The sequence below is a fragment of the Geotrypetes seraphini genome, chromosome 6 (assembly GCF_902459505.1).
Source record: "Geotrypetes seraphini chromosome 6, aGeoSer1.1, whole genome shotgun sequence".
NCBI lineage: Eukaryota > Metazoa > Chordata > Amphibia > Gymnophiona > Dermophiidae > Geotrypetes > Geotrypetes seraphini.
The window spans coordinates 43,204,396-43,220,643 of NC_047089.1; the positions used below are offsets into that span (position 1 = coordinate 43,204,396).

Sequence of the window (16,248 nt, forward strand, 5' to 3'; positions counted from 1 at the left end):
AACTGGACAAAACAAATCTTACCTTACTGAGGTGTTTATACATTTCTGACCATTAAATCTACTTCATCTAAGTATAATTTTTTATTTTTTTCTCTAGTTGCTTAGGTTTTTTGGATTAATATTTCAATATAGAAACATAGAAACATAGAAACATAGAAAGATGACGGCAGAAAAGGGCTATAGCCCATCAAGTCTGCCCACTCTACTGACCCACCCCGATAAGTCTAGATGCTAGTGATTCGTCCTACGTAGGGATCCCACGTACATGTCCCATTTACTTTTAAAGTCAAGCACGCCGGTGGCCTCGACCACCTGCACCGGAAGCTTATTCCAGTGATCTACCACCCTTTCCGTGAAAAAATACTTCCTGGTGTCACTACTAAATTTCCCTCCTCTGAGCTTAAGCGGATGCCCTCTTGTGGCCGAGGGTCCTTTGGGGAAGAGGATGTCATCTTCCACCTCGACACGTCCTGTGATGTATTTAAATGTCTCAATCATGTCCCCTCTCTCCCTGCGTTCCTCTAGAGTGTAGAGCCACAGTCTGCTCAGTCTCTCTTCGTATGAGAGACCCTTGAACCCCAAGATCATCCTAGTGGCCATCCGCTGAACCGACTCGATTCTAATCACATCTTTACGGTAATGTGGCCTCCAGAACTGCACACAGTATTCCAGATGAGGTCTCACCATGGTTCTGTACAGCGGCATTATGACTTCTGGTTTCCGACTGACGAAACTTCTATTGATACATCCCATCATTTGCCTTGCCTTGGATGTGGCCTTCTCTACCTGCTTGGCAGCCTTCATGTCTGCACTGATGATTACTCCCAAATCTCGTTCTGCTGAGGTCGTGGCTAATGTTTCTCCATTTAGGGTGTAAGTTCTGTACGGTTTTCTGCTACCGAGGTGCATGACCTTACATTTCATAGCATTGAAGCCTAGCTGCCATGTCGAGGACCAGTTTTCCAGCGTACGAAGGTCCTGTGTCATACTATCCTGTAAAAAGCTTTCACTTACTATGTTGCACAGTTTTGCATCGTCGGCGAATAACGTTACTTTACCCTGTAGCCCTCGTGTCAAGTCCCTTATGAATATGTTAAAAAGGAGAGGACCCAGGACCGAGCCCTGCGGCACTCCACTGGTCACTTCTGATGTTTCAGAAAGGGTACCATTGACCATCACCCTCTGAAGTCTACCACTCAGCCAATCATTGACCCATGCAGTTATCGTCTCACCCAACCCCATTGATTTCATCTTATTTAGTAGCCTGCGGTGTGGGACGCTGTCAAAAGCTTTGCTGAAATCCAAGTATACTATGTCCAGAGACTCTCCTGAGTCCAACTTTCCTGTTACCCAATCAAAGAAGCTGATGAGGTTGGATTGACACGACCTACCCTTAGTGAATCCATGTTGACTAGGATCCCTAAGATTCCCCTCATCCAAGATCGTGTCCAACTTACGTTTAATTAGTGTTTCCATGATTTTACATACTATCGATGTGAGACTCACTGGTCGGTAATTCGCAGCCTCTGCCCTGCAACCCTTTTTATGCAGAGGAACAACATTCGCTGTTTTCCAATCCAGGGGGACTCTCCCCTTCTTTAGGGAGAGATTGAAGAGCATGGCTAATGGTTCCGCCAGGACCTCGCACAGCTCTCTGAGCACTCTTGGGTGCAATTCGTCTGGACCCATGGCTTTGCTCACCTGGAGTCTTGACAATTCGCTGTAGACATCAGCTGGTGTGAACTCAAAATTCTGAAATGGGTCTTCCGCGCTTGACATTGCTTCCAGATGTGGCCCTTTCCCTGGTGCCTTGCAGGTAAAAACCGAGCAGAAGTATTCATTCAGTAGTTTGGCTTTATCGGAATCTGTTTCCGCGTAATTCCCGTCCGGTGTTCTGAGGCGTGTTATCCCATTTGTGTTTTTTTTCCTGTCGCTAATGTACCTGAAGAAGGATTTGTCCCCTTTCTTAATGTTCTTTGCTAGAGTTTCTTCCACTGCAAGCTTGGCCTCCCTGACTGCTGTTTTGACTGCTGCAGACCTGGCCCTATATTCAATGTTAGCTTCACCTGTTCCTGTACGTTTGTATGAAAGAAATGCTCTTTTTTTCTCCTTGACGAGGTACGAGACCTCTTCAGTGAACCATTGGGGTTTTTTGTTTCTTTGTTGTTTATGTACCAATTTTATGTAGCGGATAGTTGCCTCGTGTAGGGTCAATTTCAGGTTTGACCACATGGCTTCCACATTATCAGTTGCTTCTTGATCCTGCAGCGTCTGCTGGACGAAATCTCCCATACGTGCGAAATCAGTGCCCCGGAAATTGAGTACCCTCGTTTTAGTTTGTGATTTAGGGAAACCTTTCCTGAGGTTGAACCATACCATGTTATGGTCACTGGTAGCTAGCGTTTCTCCCACTGAGACCTCCGAGACACTCTCGCCGTTTGTAAGTACGAGGTCTAGGATGGCCTCGGCCCTAGTGGGCTCTAGTACCATTTGTTTGAGCTGTACTCCCATCATGGACGTCAAAATCCTCCTGCTACCACAAGTTGTCGCTGAGAGTGTGTTCCAGTCTACATCGGGCATGTTGAAGTCCCCTAGCAGAACAGTGTCCCCCCCGTAGAGTAATATTTTCAATGTCTTCAATCAATTTGTTATCCTTGTCCTCTGTTTGTCTTGGAGGTCTGTATACCACACCAAGGTACAAGCACTTTTCTCCACCTCTGGCCAGGTTGACCCAGATGGATTCCCCGGTGTACTTAACATCTGTGATCCTGGTTATCTTGATGTTCTCTTTGATGTAAATTGCTACCCCTCCTCCTAGCTTACCCTTCCTATCTTGTCGAAGCAGGTTGTATCCTGATATAGTTGTATCCCACCCATGGGAGTCCGTGAACCATGTTTCTGATATTGCCACCACGTCTAGGTCGGCATTCACAATTTCTGTTTCCAGTTCTAGAAATTTATTCCCTAAACTATGTGCGTTGACATACATAGCTCTCCACTCTGTGCGTTTGTTAAACCCCTGTACAGAGATTCCTATCTGACTCAAAGTGTTTCCTAGTGAACCTTTAGCAGTGAGGGTACTTACCTCGGACTTAGAAGCGCAGTTTTGGATCACCACATCAGGATTGTTTCTTACTGCACTGGTATATAAGTGGGTACCCTCCTCCCGACTTACCTAGTTTAAAGCCCTCCGAAGTAAGCGGGCTAAACGGTGTCCGAAGACGTTCTTACCTCTGCTGGTCAGGTGAAGTCCGTCTGGTCCCTGGAGTCCCTGTAGTGCCTCTCCATGATTTAGGAATCCGAAGTTCAATTCTCGGCACCATCGTTGTAGCCATTCGTTTGTCTTCAGGATGCGTTCGTCTCTGTCCCTACCCTTGCCCCTAACAGGAAGAATAGAAGAGAATACTACCTGTGCTCCTATCTGCTTCAGCTTTTCTCCCAGAGCTCCGAAGTCTCTGGCTATGTCCTCCGGCACGTTCCTGGCAGTGTCATTAGTTCCGATGTGGATGAGCAGCATGGGAAAGTGGTCCTGGGGGCTGAGAAGTCTATCAAGTCTGGCGGTCACGTCCCGTATTCTGGCTCCTGGCAGGCATCAGACCTCCCTCGATTGCATATCCGGTCTGCATATTGGTCCCTCGGTGCCTCTCAGCATGGAATCCCCGATGACTATTACTCTGCGCTTCTTTTGGGGGGGTCGATCTGTTGTGGCCGTAGATGAGGTCATTTGTTGAACATCGGTAGGCTCTTCCTGCTTCACGTCGATAGTTCCTTCTTGCAAGACCTGGAATCTGTTCTTCAGGTTGAGTTGTGGAGTCGAAGTGGAGCTACCCTGGTAAGAGAAAGAATAAGAAGGTGAAGAAATTGTAGATGGGGGGGGGGGGGGGAGTGTTCTCCTACGTTTACCTGTGGAGGAGGTCACTAACTGCCAGGAGTCAGTGTCTCCAGCCATCTCCTGGATTCCGACAGTTGGACTCGGCGTCGACGGCCCTGGTGTCTCAGTGAGGGACCTGTCACGGGTCTTTTCGGTGATGTGGGACAGCTCCTGCACTAGTCCATCGATGTAGGCCTCGTCATCTCTAATGTCTCTCAGGCGTTTCACCTCCTCCCTGAGGCTCTGTAATTCCTGCATGATGACGTCTTCCTGTTGGACGACCTCCTCTGTTTGTGTAGAGGCCGTATTGAACTGCCGCGGGATGGCCTCTGTCTGCACGGAGACCTCCTTCCCCGGTGTTACGTTCTCCTCCGTCTGGTGTAGGCTGAGGTCACCTCCCAGATCACCTCTGTGTAGGGAATGCCAATCTTGCTTGTAGTCTTCACACTTCTTGTGCGCCCTGCCATACTTAGGTAATTTGTGTGATCTGCCTGCAAATGAGTAAATGAGAAAGATTGATTAATGTCAATGAGTATGTGAGAGAGAACAAGTGAAAGATAGTAGATGAGAGAGAGTAAGTGAGAGATAGAGATAGTATGTTAGGGTAGGGCGTCTGATGGATATAGTGAAATTTAGGATGTCAGAGAGGTCTAAGCAGTAGAGTGCTTAGGGTGAATGAGTTGGAGGAACGGTTATAGGGTAAAAGATGTGTGGTGTAAGATTGTGGTGCTTGTAGGATGTAAGATGTAAGATTGGGGTTAGGGTGCCTGGAGGACCGCTAATGTCCTATTGTCCTAGAAATATATGCATGATTTCGACCTCGTTTTCTTATGCTCATGGAGGTGCGAACAATGGCCGCTGTAACATTAGGTGGCAGCAGGACTAGCCCTGAAGCAGGGGTCTCAATCTCAAAGTCCCTCCTTGAGGGCCCCAATCCAGTCAGGTTTTCAGGATTTCCGCAATGAATATGCATGAGATCTATGTGCATGCACTGCTTTCAATGCATATTCATTGGGGAAATCCTGAAAACCCGACTGGATTGGGGCCCTCGAGGAGGGACTTTGAGATCCCTGCGAAGGTATTTGTTTTGGAACAGTAACTGTACCTTATATGCGGCGCAGCGGAAGACCGCACATCGGGTGCTGGGCCGGCGCTAGGACCCAGAGAGATCCCGGCAGCGACGCTCAGCACTACCTTAAACCCAGCCCAATAGCCTGCTCCTGCGCCACTCTGCGTGCTGGATGGAGAGCTTCAGTGAAGAGCCGCAGCTCGGGGCTAGAGTACAACATTTCACAGGGAACTCCGCGCGAGCAGCACCTGTCTCGAGCCAGCCAGGAGGACAAGCACTTTGCACGCTCTCCCCCTGCTTGTCGTTTGCCACTAGCCCTGACCCAATGGACGCCTACTGACTCTCCTAAGAAATCTGGATCATAGATTTGGACGTCAAAAGTTTTTTTTTTTTTTTCCTCTCTCTCTCTCTCTCTCCCCGGGATTTTCCTCAGCCAACAACGTGAGATCTTCTTCCCCCGTCCAAGGATTCATGCTGATGTGTGCAGTCTGTTATAGAGTAAAAACAGCGCATGCCTTTCTGGAGTCAGAATCCATAAATTCTGACGTAGCCTGTGCATCTTAAAACCAAATCTGTTACGCCTAGGTATTTTAAGTTGCTATGATCATTCTGATCTTAAACCAAATGGAGAAAAACCGGATTTTTTTACCTTATTATAGTTGGATGGGCTGAAGACCGTATTGCCTGCTGAGAGCTGGGGATAGATGTGTTTCTAAATATGTCAGTGTCTGAATATAAAGTGGTGGTTTCTTAGACTAACAGTGGTTTGACCTTGAACCTGTACCAGTCAAAACAGAATATTACTTTTATTTATCTATTTAATGGATTGAAATAAAAAGGACATTTTTTCCCCCTAACTACAGTAGGGAGGGAGAGGAAATATTTAATCAAATATCTCCTGGGTTTGACACCATCATATTGTTTTTTTTTTTTTTTTTTTGTTCTCTAAAAAGCAGAAATCAGCTGATGGCTCCCTTAGGTGAAGTTGGGAACTATTTCGGCGTGCAGGATGCAGTACCTTTTGGGAACGTGCCCGTTTTACCGGTGGACGCCCCGGTTTTGTTAAGTGAGCACCTTGGCCAGTCTGAAGCAGGGGGACTGCCCAGGGGGCCTGCAGTCACGGACTTGGATCATTTAAAAGGGATCCTCCGACGGAGGCAGCTCTACTGCAGGACTGGATTTCATTTAGAAATCTTCCCTAATCGTACTATCCAGGGAACAAGACAAGATCACAACAGATTTGGTAGGTATTTCATTAACCCTTCAGTACTCAAACGGTGAATTACCAACAAGTACTATAATAATCAAAAACATGAGGGGGGGGGGGAAATCTGTGCGGGGGAAGTGCATTTGGTGCGGTTAATCCTAAGGCTTGCAGGTAGTCTGTAACACACACAGCTGTAATACTTAAAATAGAAGCACTTACAATAGCCACACGAGATGTAATAAGGGAATTAGCTAGCCAGCAGTGTAAAGGTTAGCTGCGGGAAGGCTGGCTCAGGAAGTTTTCACCTGAATAGGCAGATTCGATGTTTTTAATCGTTAACTGTTAAAACACTTAAAAATGCATTCTTCTGCTCCTTGAAGGGGGACTAGGAATAACCACATCGTTCTAGGTCCAAATCTAGAAGCCTTTCTAATCACACGGGAGTGTAACCTGCAAACTGAGCTCATTGGTACCATGTGGTCTGTGAGTGAAATCGTGTCATTTTTGCTTACAGTTTTCCTATAACCTATTGATTTAGACTTGGGAGCTCAAATAGGTTTGGAGGCTAGATCTGCGGTGGGCAACACCTCTGGATCCCTTTGCTGAAAAGGTACCAAAGGGCCACATTCTGTTCCAAAATCTGGAACTTTCTGCTCTGAATGAATGTAAGAGCTGGCAGCTAATTTTAAAGCGCATTCCACCAATTTCCTTTCTATAGGACGCTATTTGTGACTCAGTACCGGGGAGCTGGAGATTGGAGGGTTTACGATTTCATGTGCGTCTAGTGGAGCTTCTTTAAAGTCGAATTGCATGGAGATGGGGGGGGGGGGAGAGGGGGGGATGCAGTCTTAAATACTAGGCATGGTATGTGAAAGCAACTGAGTCATGGTAAATGTGACAATATTTTGCTTTCAGATACTGCTAGTTTCAGGCAAGTCTCCAGCGAGGAGTTAACTTCTGACTGAACCCACCTGACACTGGATCGTAAAAACAAGTTGGGTGGGGATATTTTTTTTTTTTTTTTAATTTTATGCTAGATATCAGATGTTGAATACGAAGACCGATGCAATGTGTGATGGGTTTATTGTACTGGACCCAAGCCTGCACACTGAGGTACCAGATCTACTCTGATTTTTCATTATAATGAAACAAATCCTTCTGGACACGTTTTTTAACTTGAAAACCCCCCCCCCCCAAAAAAATAAAAAAACCCCAACCCAACCAAATCTATATTTTCCTTAAAGACCTAGAACTGTCATTTTCACTAGCACAAAAAATAAAGTAAGAATTAGAAAGAAATGTCACTTTAAGGAACACAAACCAATCTGAACAATACATATCTTATAAAGGGCAAAAAAACCCCGGAGATGCACGATCTGTTTGAATATACTGTAATGTGCTATATCTGGAGCGGTGTGCTGGGCAGAAAGTTGCAGGGTTTTTTTTTTTCTTTCTTCTTTTTCTTCTTCACGTTTTTTTGGGTCAAAGAATCTCTGGGTTCCAATTCACCATGGGGACAGGGGGAGGCAAGTCTTCCTAGCAGCAGAGAATCAGGGGTAAGCAGGGATCTCTTTCCAGGAGATGAAACGCCTCCCCCCACTCGCCCACGCCTCTTGGTTCACTCCTTCCGCAGGTAGCCGAGGCTCCGGCTACGGCGGCTGGGCTGCGCCACGCCGGTGTCGGGACGACGCCCGGGCATCTGCGCGGTCCTAGACCCTGCACGATCAGGAGGTGCTCCCGCCCCTGCACCTGCTCTGTTGTGGCCCAGAGCAGCCGCCCACGGGCTCAGAAGCACGGCTAAGCGGTTTGCCCAAACAAACTTGCATCCAGGCAAGAAGGCGAAAACGCCTTTATTGTGAGCTGCCAGTTCGGTCGTTTTCTACCGGTCTGCAGATAACATTAACTTTTTTATGGCGCTGCTGTAGCTTTGCCAATTATATGTTGGTTTGCACGTGTTAGATCATTTTTAAACTGGGGTGGTTTTTTTTACCCTTAAGCTGAATTATGTCTATATTTACCTGCATGAGTATCTGGGGCTTTGAGAGGGAGTTTACATCTTTTCATGTTGGTACTATAAATGGATTATTTTTGAGGCTGGTGAAGGTTGTATGGGCGTAGCCCCTATACATCAGACTTAGAAAGATGGCAGAAGGGGTGTGAGCAAAATGTGTCACAGATGTCAAAATCTATTGTAGGCTTTTCTAGCTCTATTCCGTGGAATACAGGAATATTACAATCCTACACATTCTGTCTTTTTGGCCCTTAGCTACCATAATAAAAAAAATTCTGAGTTCTTATATGCAGCTGTTTGTCAAAGCAAAAATTAAGTGGTTTAGTAATAATTTTTGGAGTGACAAAATGTGGGTACTTTATTCTTACTGTCTAGTCAAAGCTTTATTGTACAGTGGCTTTATTCATTTTTATATACAGCAATTTAACCTAGGGTATACTATTATAGGCAGTAGAGTTGTTGTAGCTTCAGTAACTGTTCACTGGAGGTGTGTCTCTTGCATCAGCAAAACTACTGCAGGCACAGCATTATAAAACACAGGAGCATGCAGAAAAAAAATCAGCCAAGGCAGGAGGTGACCTCTGCAGCCTGGAGAGATGGCAGGGAAAATGATGTATAATTTGCAGTCTCTTATTCAGATAGAATCAGAAAACAAGATTCTTAACTGATATATATATATATATTTTTTTTAGCAAAGTCACAAAGGCTTCATGCAGCTTTCACTTCAGGGACTGAATATACATTGGTGTTAATTTTCCAGAACACAAATTGGTGCAGTAGGCTGCATTTGTGAGTTCTGTAAGTGTATTGTGCCATGATTGAGCATCTTATCTCTCAAGTCTAGCAAAAGGCCTGGTTGCCTCTGCTAATTATGTTTCCAACCAGTTAGATGAATATTAAGTTGGGTTATAGGACTTCTGAGAGCTTTATCAAATAAATCTTAGTTATGTACAGTGGCCTAGTAAGGAAAGATGGTACCTGCCCCCCCCATCCAACTTCTCCTTTGTATTTCCCTGTCTTCCTCTGTGTCCTTATTTCCCATTCCCCTCCCCTGAGTGCCCTAGCATCTTTCATCTTTAGTCTTTATTTCTGAAATTTCCACCAATGCACCACTTCTGGCTCTCTTCCAAATCCTCCTGTCCCCTGCAGCAGATCCCTTCTTTTAAGTTCCCTACAGCCTCACCAGCCCTTTACCTGCTCCAACCACTGGATCATAGATACAGCAGTGATGGTAATCATGGGAAAGGGAATGGGACTTTTATACCACTTTTTTTGTGGTTACACATTCAAATGGTTCACATACATACAGGTACTTATTTTGTACCTAGGGCAAAGGAAGATTAATTGACTTGCCAGAAGGCAGTGGAACCTCCCAGCTGCATGCTGATGACTCTGCAGTGTCCTCCCGTCTTTCACAGAAACAGGAAGCTTGTGCCTTAGGGGGTGGCATACTGCAGAGTTGCCAGTGTGCAGTGGCTGGGAGGCCCTGCTCTGCCTTCCGATGCCTGCAGGTCCCTTAGAGGCTGGATGCATGCTGCAGCAGCAGTTGAGAGTGGAGGGAGCACACATTGCATCTACTGGTCATAATTAAAACTGGCACTTATAATGATAGCTGGTTTTCTATTCCGGGGGGAGGGGGACGGGGGGACGGGACGACGACTTAGGGAGCAGTACTGGAAGCAGCAGCACGCTGCCATACAAATCTCTTACTTGGCTTGGGGAAATGTCTGGTGTTGTCCAATCTGAACTGATCCTGTTAAGTCAGCATTTCTAGATACATAATTGTCTTTAAATCAGTGGTTCCCAAACCTGTCCTGGGGGACCCCCAGCCAGTCAGGTTTTCAAGATATCCCTAATGAATATGCATGAGAGAGATTTGCATATAATGGAAGTGACAGGTATGCAAATCTCTCTCATGCATATTCATTAGGGATATCTTGAAAACCTGACTGGCTGGGGGTCCCCCAGGACAGGTTTGGGAACCACTGCTTTAAATGAACACCTGTGCAATATGCTACCTCAGTTAGCAAGTGTCCATATGAACAATTTTGTTAACAGCAATTAGAGAGAAAACTAGTGGCTGTCTCTGAAATGTGAAAACAGTTAAAATTGGGTAGCTTGAATGTTTTGAGCAGAGGGAATATTTTTATACATTTGTAGAAATTATTAGGACCATTAGCTTAAATCTTGAGGTTTAATTGCAAGAAACATCAGGAATGGAAGGAAAATAACGTATTTGGGGTTAAAAAACCCCCTTCCTCCTCTGACCTCTGCAGAGATTAATCTTCTATCTAGAATCCCTACCCTTTTGTCTATGATTATGGCAGGCACTAGGGCCTTAGCAGACTGGGACTGTCATCACCTTTAGCCAAGGATGATGAGGTGAAAATCTATACTTCAGTCAAATAGACAGCTTGGTACTTTCTCTTTTGAAACTGATTTCTGCCTCAACAATGGAGTCATTTTCAGTGAAAATGTGAAACAGAGGATAATGAAACAAGGCAAAGAATTCATCTGTAGACTAGTAAGTGACTTGTTTAGCCATCTATTGATGATCATGTGAAAAAAAAATGAAAATGTGGTTTTCAGAAATAAGCTGTGTAAAGTTGCTTTCAGATGGGTTTTGTGGATACAGTTCAGATTCTCAGACAAATCCGCAATGTATGCTGCTTCAAAGAAGTGGCTTTCTTTATTCAAATGCTTACTAAATTAAGAATTGATCCCCTGATTATTTTTTTAGCATCGGTTTGCTCATATCTCCATTTGAATGTTAGAAGGCTTGAGCATTAGGTTTCATTGGTATTGGAATCACTCTGATTAGGAGATTTTTTAACCGAGTCTGAGCAAAGACTGTATTGAAATGGCAAGTAGAAAACATTCCACTAGCTTGATGCAGTTTGATCATATATTTTAGCAGCAGTGGGCAGCTGTACTTCATTCAGTTCACTTAAATGCATGACTGATCAGAGAATATATCTGCTAAAAAAAAGTACATGCACCCTGCATTAATGCCTATAGCCTGACTGCCCTGGGTAGGCCTACTCTTGCTATTGAAAGCTAAGCAGGGTCAGGCCTGGCTAATATCTGGATGGGGAACCACTGGAGAATGCCATGGTGCTGGAGGCCTTAGGGACCTTTGTTGGGCAGCTGGGAGAAGGCAATAGCAAACCACTCTTGTACTCTGCCTTGAAACATCACAGGGAGGATTCCTCACTGTGCTTGCAGCCATAGGTCAGTGGTTAACTCAAAGGCATGCACACATACCATGCATTAAACTGAAACATTGGAAGTGGTGCTGTATATTTTGACATCCTCTCAACTGACTAAGAAATTAGATTTGTTGGAAGCTTTCTGGTACCCCAGATGGTAAGAGTAATAGGAAACAATTTTATTTTAGTTATTGTACATATATATTTTGATGGCTGAGTGGTAGGAGGGGCCTGGAAATTTCTTCCTGCCATGAGATTTCATTTGTAGTGACTCGGGGGGGGGGGGGGGTGTCCACCCTCCACCCCCTCTAGCCCAGTCACTGCAGGACAAGTAACAGGAAAAGAATGGAGGGGCCAGGTTTAAGATTACATTTCTTTGTAATTACATGATTGTATTTAAAGGTATAACACATTTACTTTGATCCTAAACAAGTCATGGATTTTTTTTTTCTTCAAGAGATTAGGCCTAGTGACCCAGAATTAAATTGAGCTGTATTACTGGGCTGCAGGTCTTTTATGGATTTTTTTTTTCCTTTTTCTTTTCAATAATTACTTTTTGCCATATTCTATTTATCCAGTTTGGCCACTTCATTTATCTAACACACCTTTTTATATTTTATAGTCTAGCACAAATTGGGGGGTTGGAACCCAAAATGGGGTCATGACTTAGGTGGGCTCTCTAAGTGCATCATTTGTTCTGCATCTCCAGGATGTCACACAGTTTTATTTGGCTGCTATTGTGGGGATCACAGCCACAAAAGATTGACAGGCCCTGATCTAGTGTATGATTTGACTAGAGTTGGAACCCAAACTAGTATTCTCTTTTTTTTTTTTTTGCCCAAGTACAATTTAAGGTCATTTTCAACTTGTGCATCATCTTGTGTAATACATGTGATAATGTGCACCTGTAAGGTGTTGTTTGTAGGTAGGAGAAAAAGGACAGCATGAAGAAGGGTTACTGAACATCATAGCTGAATAAGAAATTTTTATGTTGAAACATCTAAAGTTGTTGTAATCTAATATAGAGTTTTGCTGGACATCATTGTATTATTTTTGAATAAAGTGATGTGGATTATTTGTAAAATCCTTACAGCCACAAAACTTAAATGTGGATCTTAATGTAGATATTCATTATGAAACTCTAAGTATGATCCTTTATTAACAATAATTAAGTTGATTGTGTCAATTCCTTTTGAAAGTTAAAAATTAGAAATGATTGGTTAGTAGTGACTGATTGACTAGCCATCAAAGATGGCATTAACTGCCAGCTGAATGAATTTTAAGTTAACTAGTCTTGACTGATTAATCAATGCATTTTGATAAACATTATTTAATAAGAGTTTTTAAAACCTCCAATTGAATTGTTTAGATGTGTAGCACTTTTTTTTTTTTTTTAGAGGGGGGGGGGGTTGAAGTTACGCTATCTGATTTGAAGATGAGACAATGGCAGATTAAGTAACTTGTCCAAAACTACAAAGAATATATGACAGAAGTAGGATTTGAATCCTGGCTTCCCTAATTTTCAGCCTGCAGCTCTAACCATATGTCTGCTCCTCCATTGATGTTGGTGCGGTGTTTTGAAGGGAATTGAAGTTGAACTTGTGATCTACTATTTAGAGAGAGAAAAAAGTAGGGTAGTCTCTTGATATTTTTATGTATAAGATACTCTTCTCCCCCACCTTTTATAAAGTTGTGTAATTGTGTGTACCTTAGGCCCTCTTCTATTCAACTGCGCTAGCAGTTTTTCATGCGGTGAGCTGTGTTGAATGTCCCGTGGTGCACCTGATGCTCATAGAGTTCCTATGAGTATCAGGAGCAGCGCGGGCCATTCTGCGTGTCTCTCTGCGCTAAAAACTGCTAGCGCAGTTTAATTGGAGAAAGGGGTTTAGTTTTCCCATACTTTGAATTAGACAATATGTAATTCTTGAAAGTTGTGAACCTATAGTATTTCCTGTAAGAATTAAAAACAAAACAAAAATCCTTTACTAGGCTTTTCAACCCCCCTCCCCACTGCTTTGTGTTTGGGGTTTGTTTGTTTTTTGTTGTGGGTTTTTTTTTTTTTGGGGGGGGGAATGGTTATAAGGCTTTTTCTCTATAACAAAACATCTTATGTGGACAGATAGTTCTGTCAGATATTTCAGTCATGAATTATATGGGGCTCTTTTTAGAGAGACCTTTGGTGGTATTGTATAATAAATGCACATTTTGCATTTCTCTGTTTTATAAATGTATTTTGTAATATAACGTCAAAATATATTTATTTCAGGAATCAAACTCAGCTTTCTCTGAAGAAGGCCGAGAGCCTGGTGTACTCTATGAAAGTATTATTATTATTTTGCATTCTTCAATCTGGAGCATGGTTTTGAGTTGAGCTGAAAAGTTTGACTTCTAACCTGTTGCCACAAACCTTAGTCAGTATCTGGGTGTCTTCCTGAGAAAGGGATGAAGGGAGTTTTATTTACTTTGCATCATTTAAGATGATAGTGTAGACAAATCATGACTGTTACTTGGAAAATAGGTAGGGTATGTAACTGCAGGGAATGCTACTGGCGTGTTTGAAAATTGATACTTTGAAGATAAAATCAGTTTAGGTAAATAATTTGTAAATGTTTTGAGTTTTGACTCGAGAAACAGCTTTTTATCACAAACCAAGAGGTCTTGTTACTAAGGCACGTAGCTGTTTTAGTGCTTGCTAAATGCTAATGCATCCATTAAAGTCTATGGATGCGTTAGCATTTAGCGCATGCTAAAACGGCTCGCGTGCCTTAGTAAAAGGACCCTCAAGTTATTTGAAAGAATAAACATTAAGAGAAACCACTGCAGTCTCAATGGAAGGGGTCTTAAACGCCAATCCTTGAGGACTGCAAACCAGTTGGACTTCCAGAATATTACTAAAGAATAATGTAAAGGAGAAATCTGCATATAGTGGAGACAGTGGGCATTTGTGCAAATTTGTCTCATATTTATTCATTAAGGCTTTTTGAGGGGGAGGGAGGGGGAATGCAACCTGAGGAGTAGAGTTTGAGACCCTTTTTTGCTCTGTACTATGCCCATCTGTTTAACTGGGCATTTGTTTCTTTTTATTAGGAACGTGGTATTCATTCCTGGTCCTGGAGGGCCACCAATGGGTCATGTTTTTAGTAACATAGTAAATGACAACAGATAAAGATCTGAATGGTCCATCTAGTCTGCCCATTAGTTACATACACTATATATTAATGATTAAATTAACTTGTCTTTTTTCTTTGATATTTCTGGGCCATAGCCCGTAAAGTTCACCCATTACTGTCCTTAGGTTCCAGATACTGGAGTTGCCATCGAAACTCACTTCAGCCTATCCAACCATCTTGTCGTTTGCGGGATACATACCGTAAAGTCTGCCCAATGTCCTCATGTTTCAAGTTACTGGAGCTCTCATCGATTCCCTCCCCTGCCCATCCTACACTGAATTGCCATGTACGGGACAGACTGTGCAAGTCTGCCCAGTACCAGCATTAGTTCTTCAATTTATACCATTCATATTTATTTATTTATTTCAATTTCTATCCCGTTCTCCTAGAAGCTCAGAACGGGTTACAAGTAGACATTCACAATTGTTTGAAAACAGACTAGTCATGACAAGAAATAGGTCACAGTAGACAATAACAGAGCTCCCTCAGGAAGGCATTCCAGACATCAACCATCCTCTCCATGAAAAAGAATTTCCTTTTTTTTTTATTACCAATGAAGGCAGTAGGTATGCAAGTCTTCATCATACATTTTCATTAAAAATATTCTGAAAACTTGTTGGCATCTCCAGAGGATTGAGAATGAATAGGAGATGTTTTTTCAGTTTGTTTACATTAGTAGTTCCAAACCCTGTTCTGGAGGACCACCAGGCCAGTTGGGTTTATGGGATAGCCCTAATGAATATGCATGAGAGAGATTTGCATATAATGGAGGTGACAGGCATGGAAATCTGCTCCATGCATATTCATTAGGGCTATCCTAAAAACCTGACTGGCCTGGTGATCCTCCAGGACATGGTTTGGAACCACTGGTTTACATGGTTAAAAAAAAAAGCATATTCAAAAAGTTGTCTGAAAATTGGCCTACCTCAATTCGTGTGTAGGTGTTCCTAGAAGAAGAGGAGGGAAATGCTTTTTAAGTATGCGACTAGATAGTGCTATAAAATCTGTGCCCATGCTTCTCTGGCAAAACACTATCTACAGGAAAAGCAGGTATAAGGGATGAGTCATACTTTGTACCTGCGTACTGGTGCATGGATAATTGGTACAAAGCCTGCAGGTATTTATTTATTTTAAAACCCATATAATCTGCTTAACATAAGGGGTCTTTTTATTAAGGCATGCTAACCGATAGCGCGCGCCAAATGCTAAGGCATCCATTCTATGGATATCTTAGCATTTAGTGTGCACTAATCTTTAGGGTTGACTCCAACACACTGGGATATTTTCCAAACTTTAACAATGGGTGGTCCCTGTACAGGGAGTGTATTTCTGTCAGAAGAGGCCAAAGCAGTCTAAGCCAGTGGTCTCAAACTTGCAGCCCTCAGTATGTTTATCACAATCACAAAAGTAAAATAAAACTGTTTCTTGATCATATGTCTCTTTAGCTATAAATTACAATATTATTATTAAGACTTAGCCAAAATGAAAGATTTATAAACTATTAAGAGTTTTACCTCATGCAAAATTGTCATTTCTTTAATAAGACATTAACTATTTTTTCGGAGGCCCTCCAAGTACCTACAAATCCAAAATGTGACCCTGCAAAGGGTTTGAGTTTGAGACTACTGGTCTAAGCTGACCAAACTATCTCCAGAAGAAAGCTTGTCTGCCCCTGTAGTGTCCAAATAATTCTGAACAGCTATTGCTCTTT

The 16,248-nt window shown here is 43.0% G+C and overlaps 1 protein-coding gene across 3 annotated transcripts in view; it reads left to right on the forward strand.

The window, feature by feature from the left end:
* Positions 1-5,116: 5,116 nt before the first annotated feature.
* The window catches only part of FGF9 (fibroblast growth factor 9), a 92,063-nt gene continuing 80,931 nt past the window's right edge, over positions 5,117-16,248 (forward strand). Inside the window, exons 1-2 of one of the 3 annotated variants that reach the window (XM_033949369.1) lie at positions 5,117-5,525; positions 5,894-6,183. In XM_033949369.1, coding sequence (XP_033805260.1) covers positions 5,907-6,183 — 277 coding nt within the window. In that variant the 5' untranslated portion in view covers positions 5,117-5,525; positions 5,894-5,906. The remainder of the gene's footprint in view (positions 5,526-5,893; positions 6,184-16,248) is intronic. The other 2 variants (XM_033949368.1, XM_033949370.1) reach the window with 2 other exon arrangements.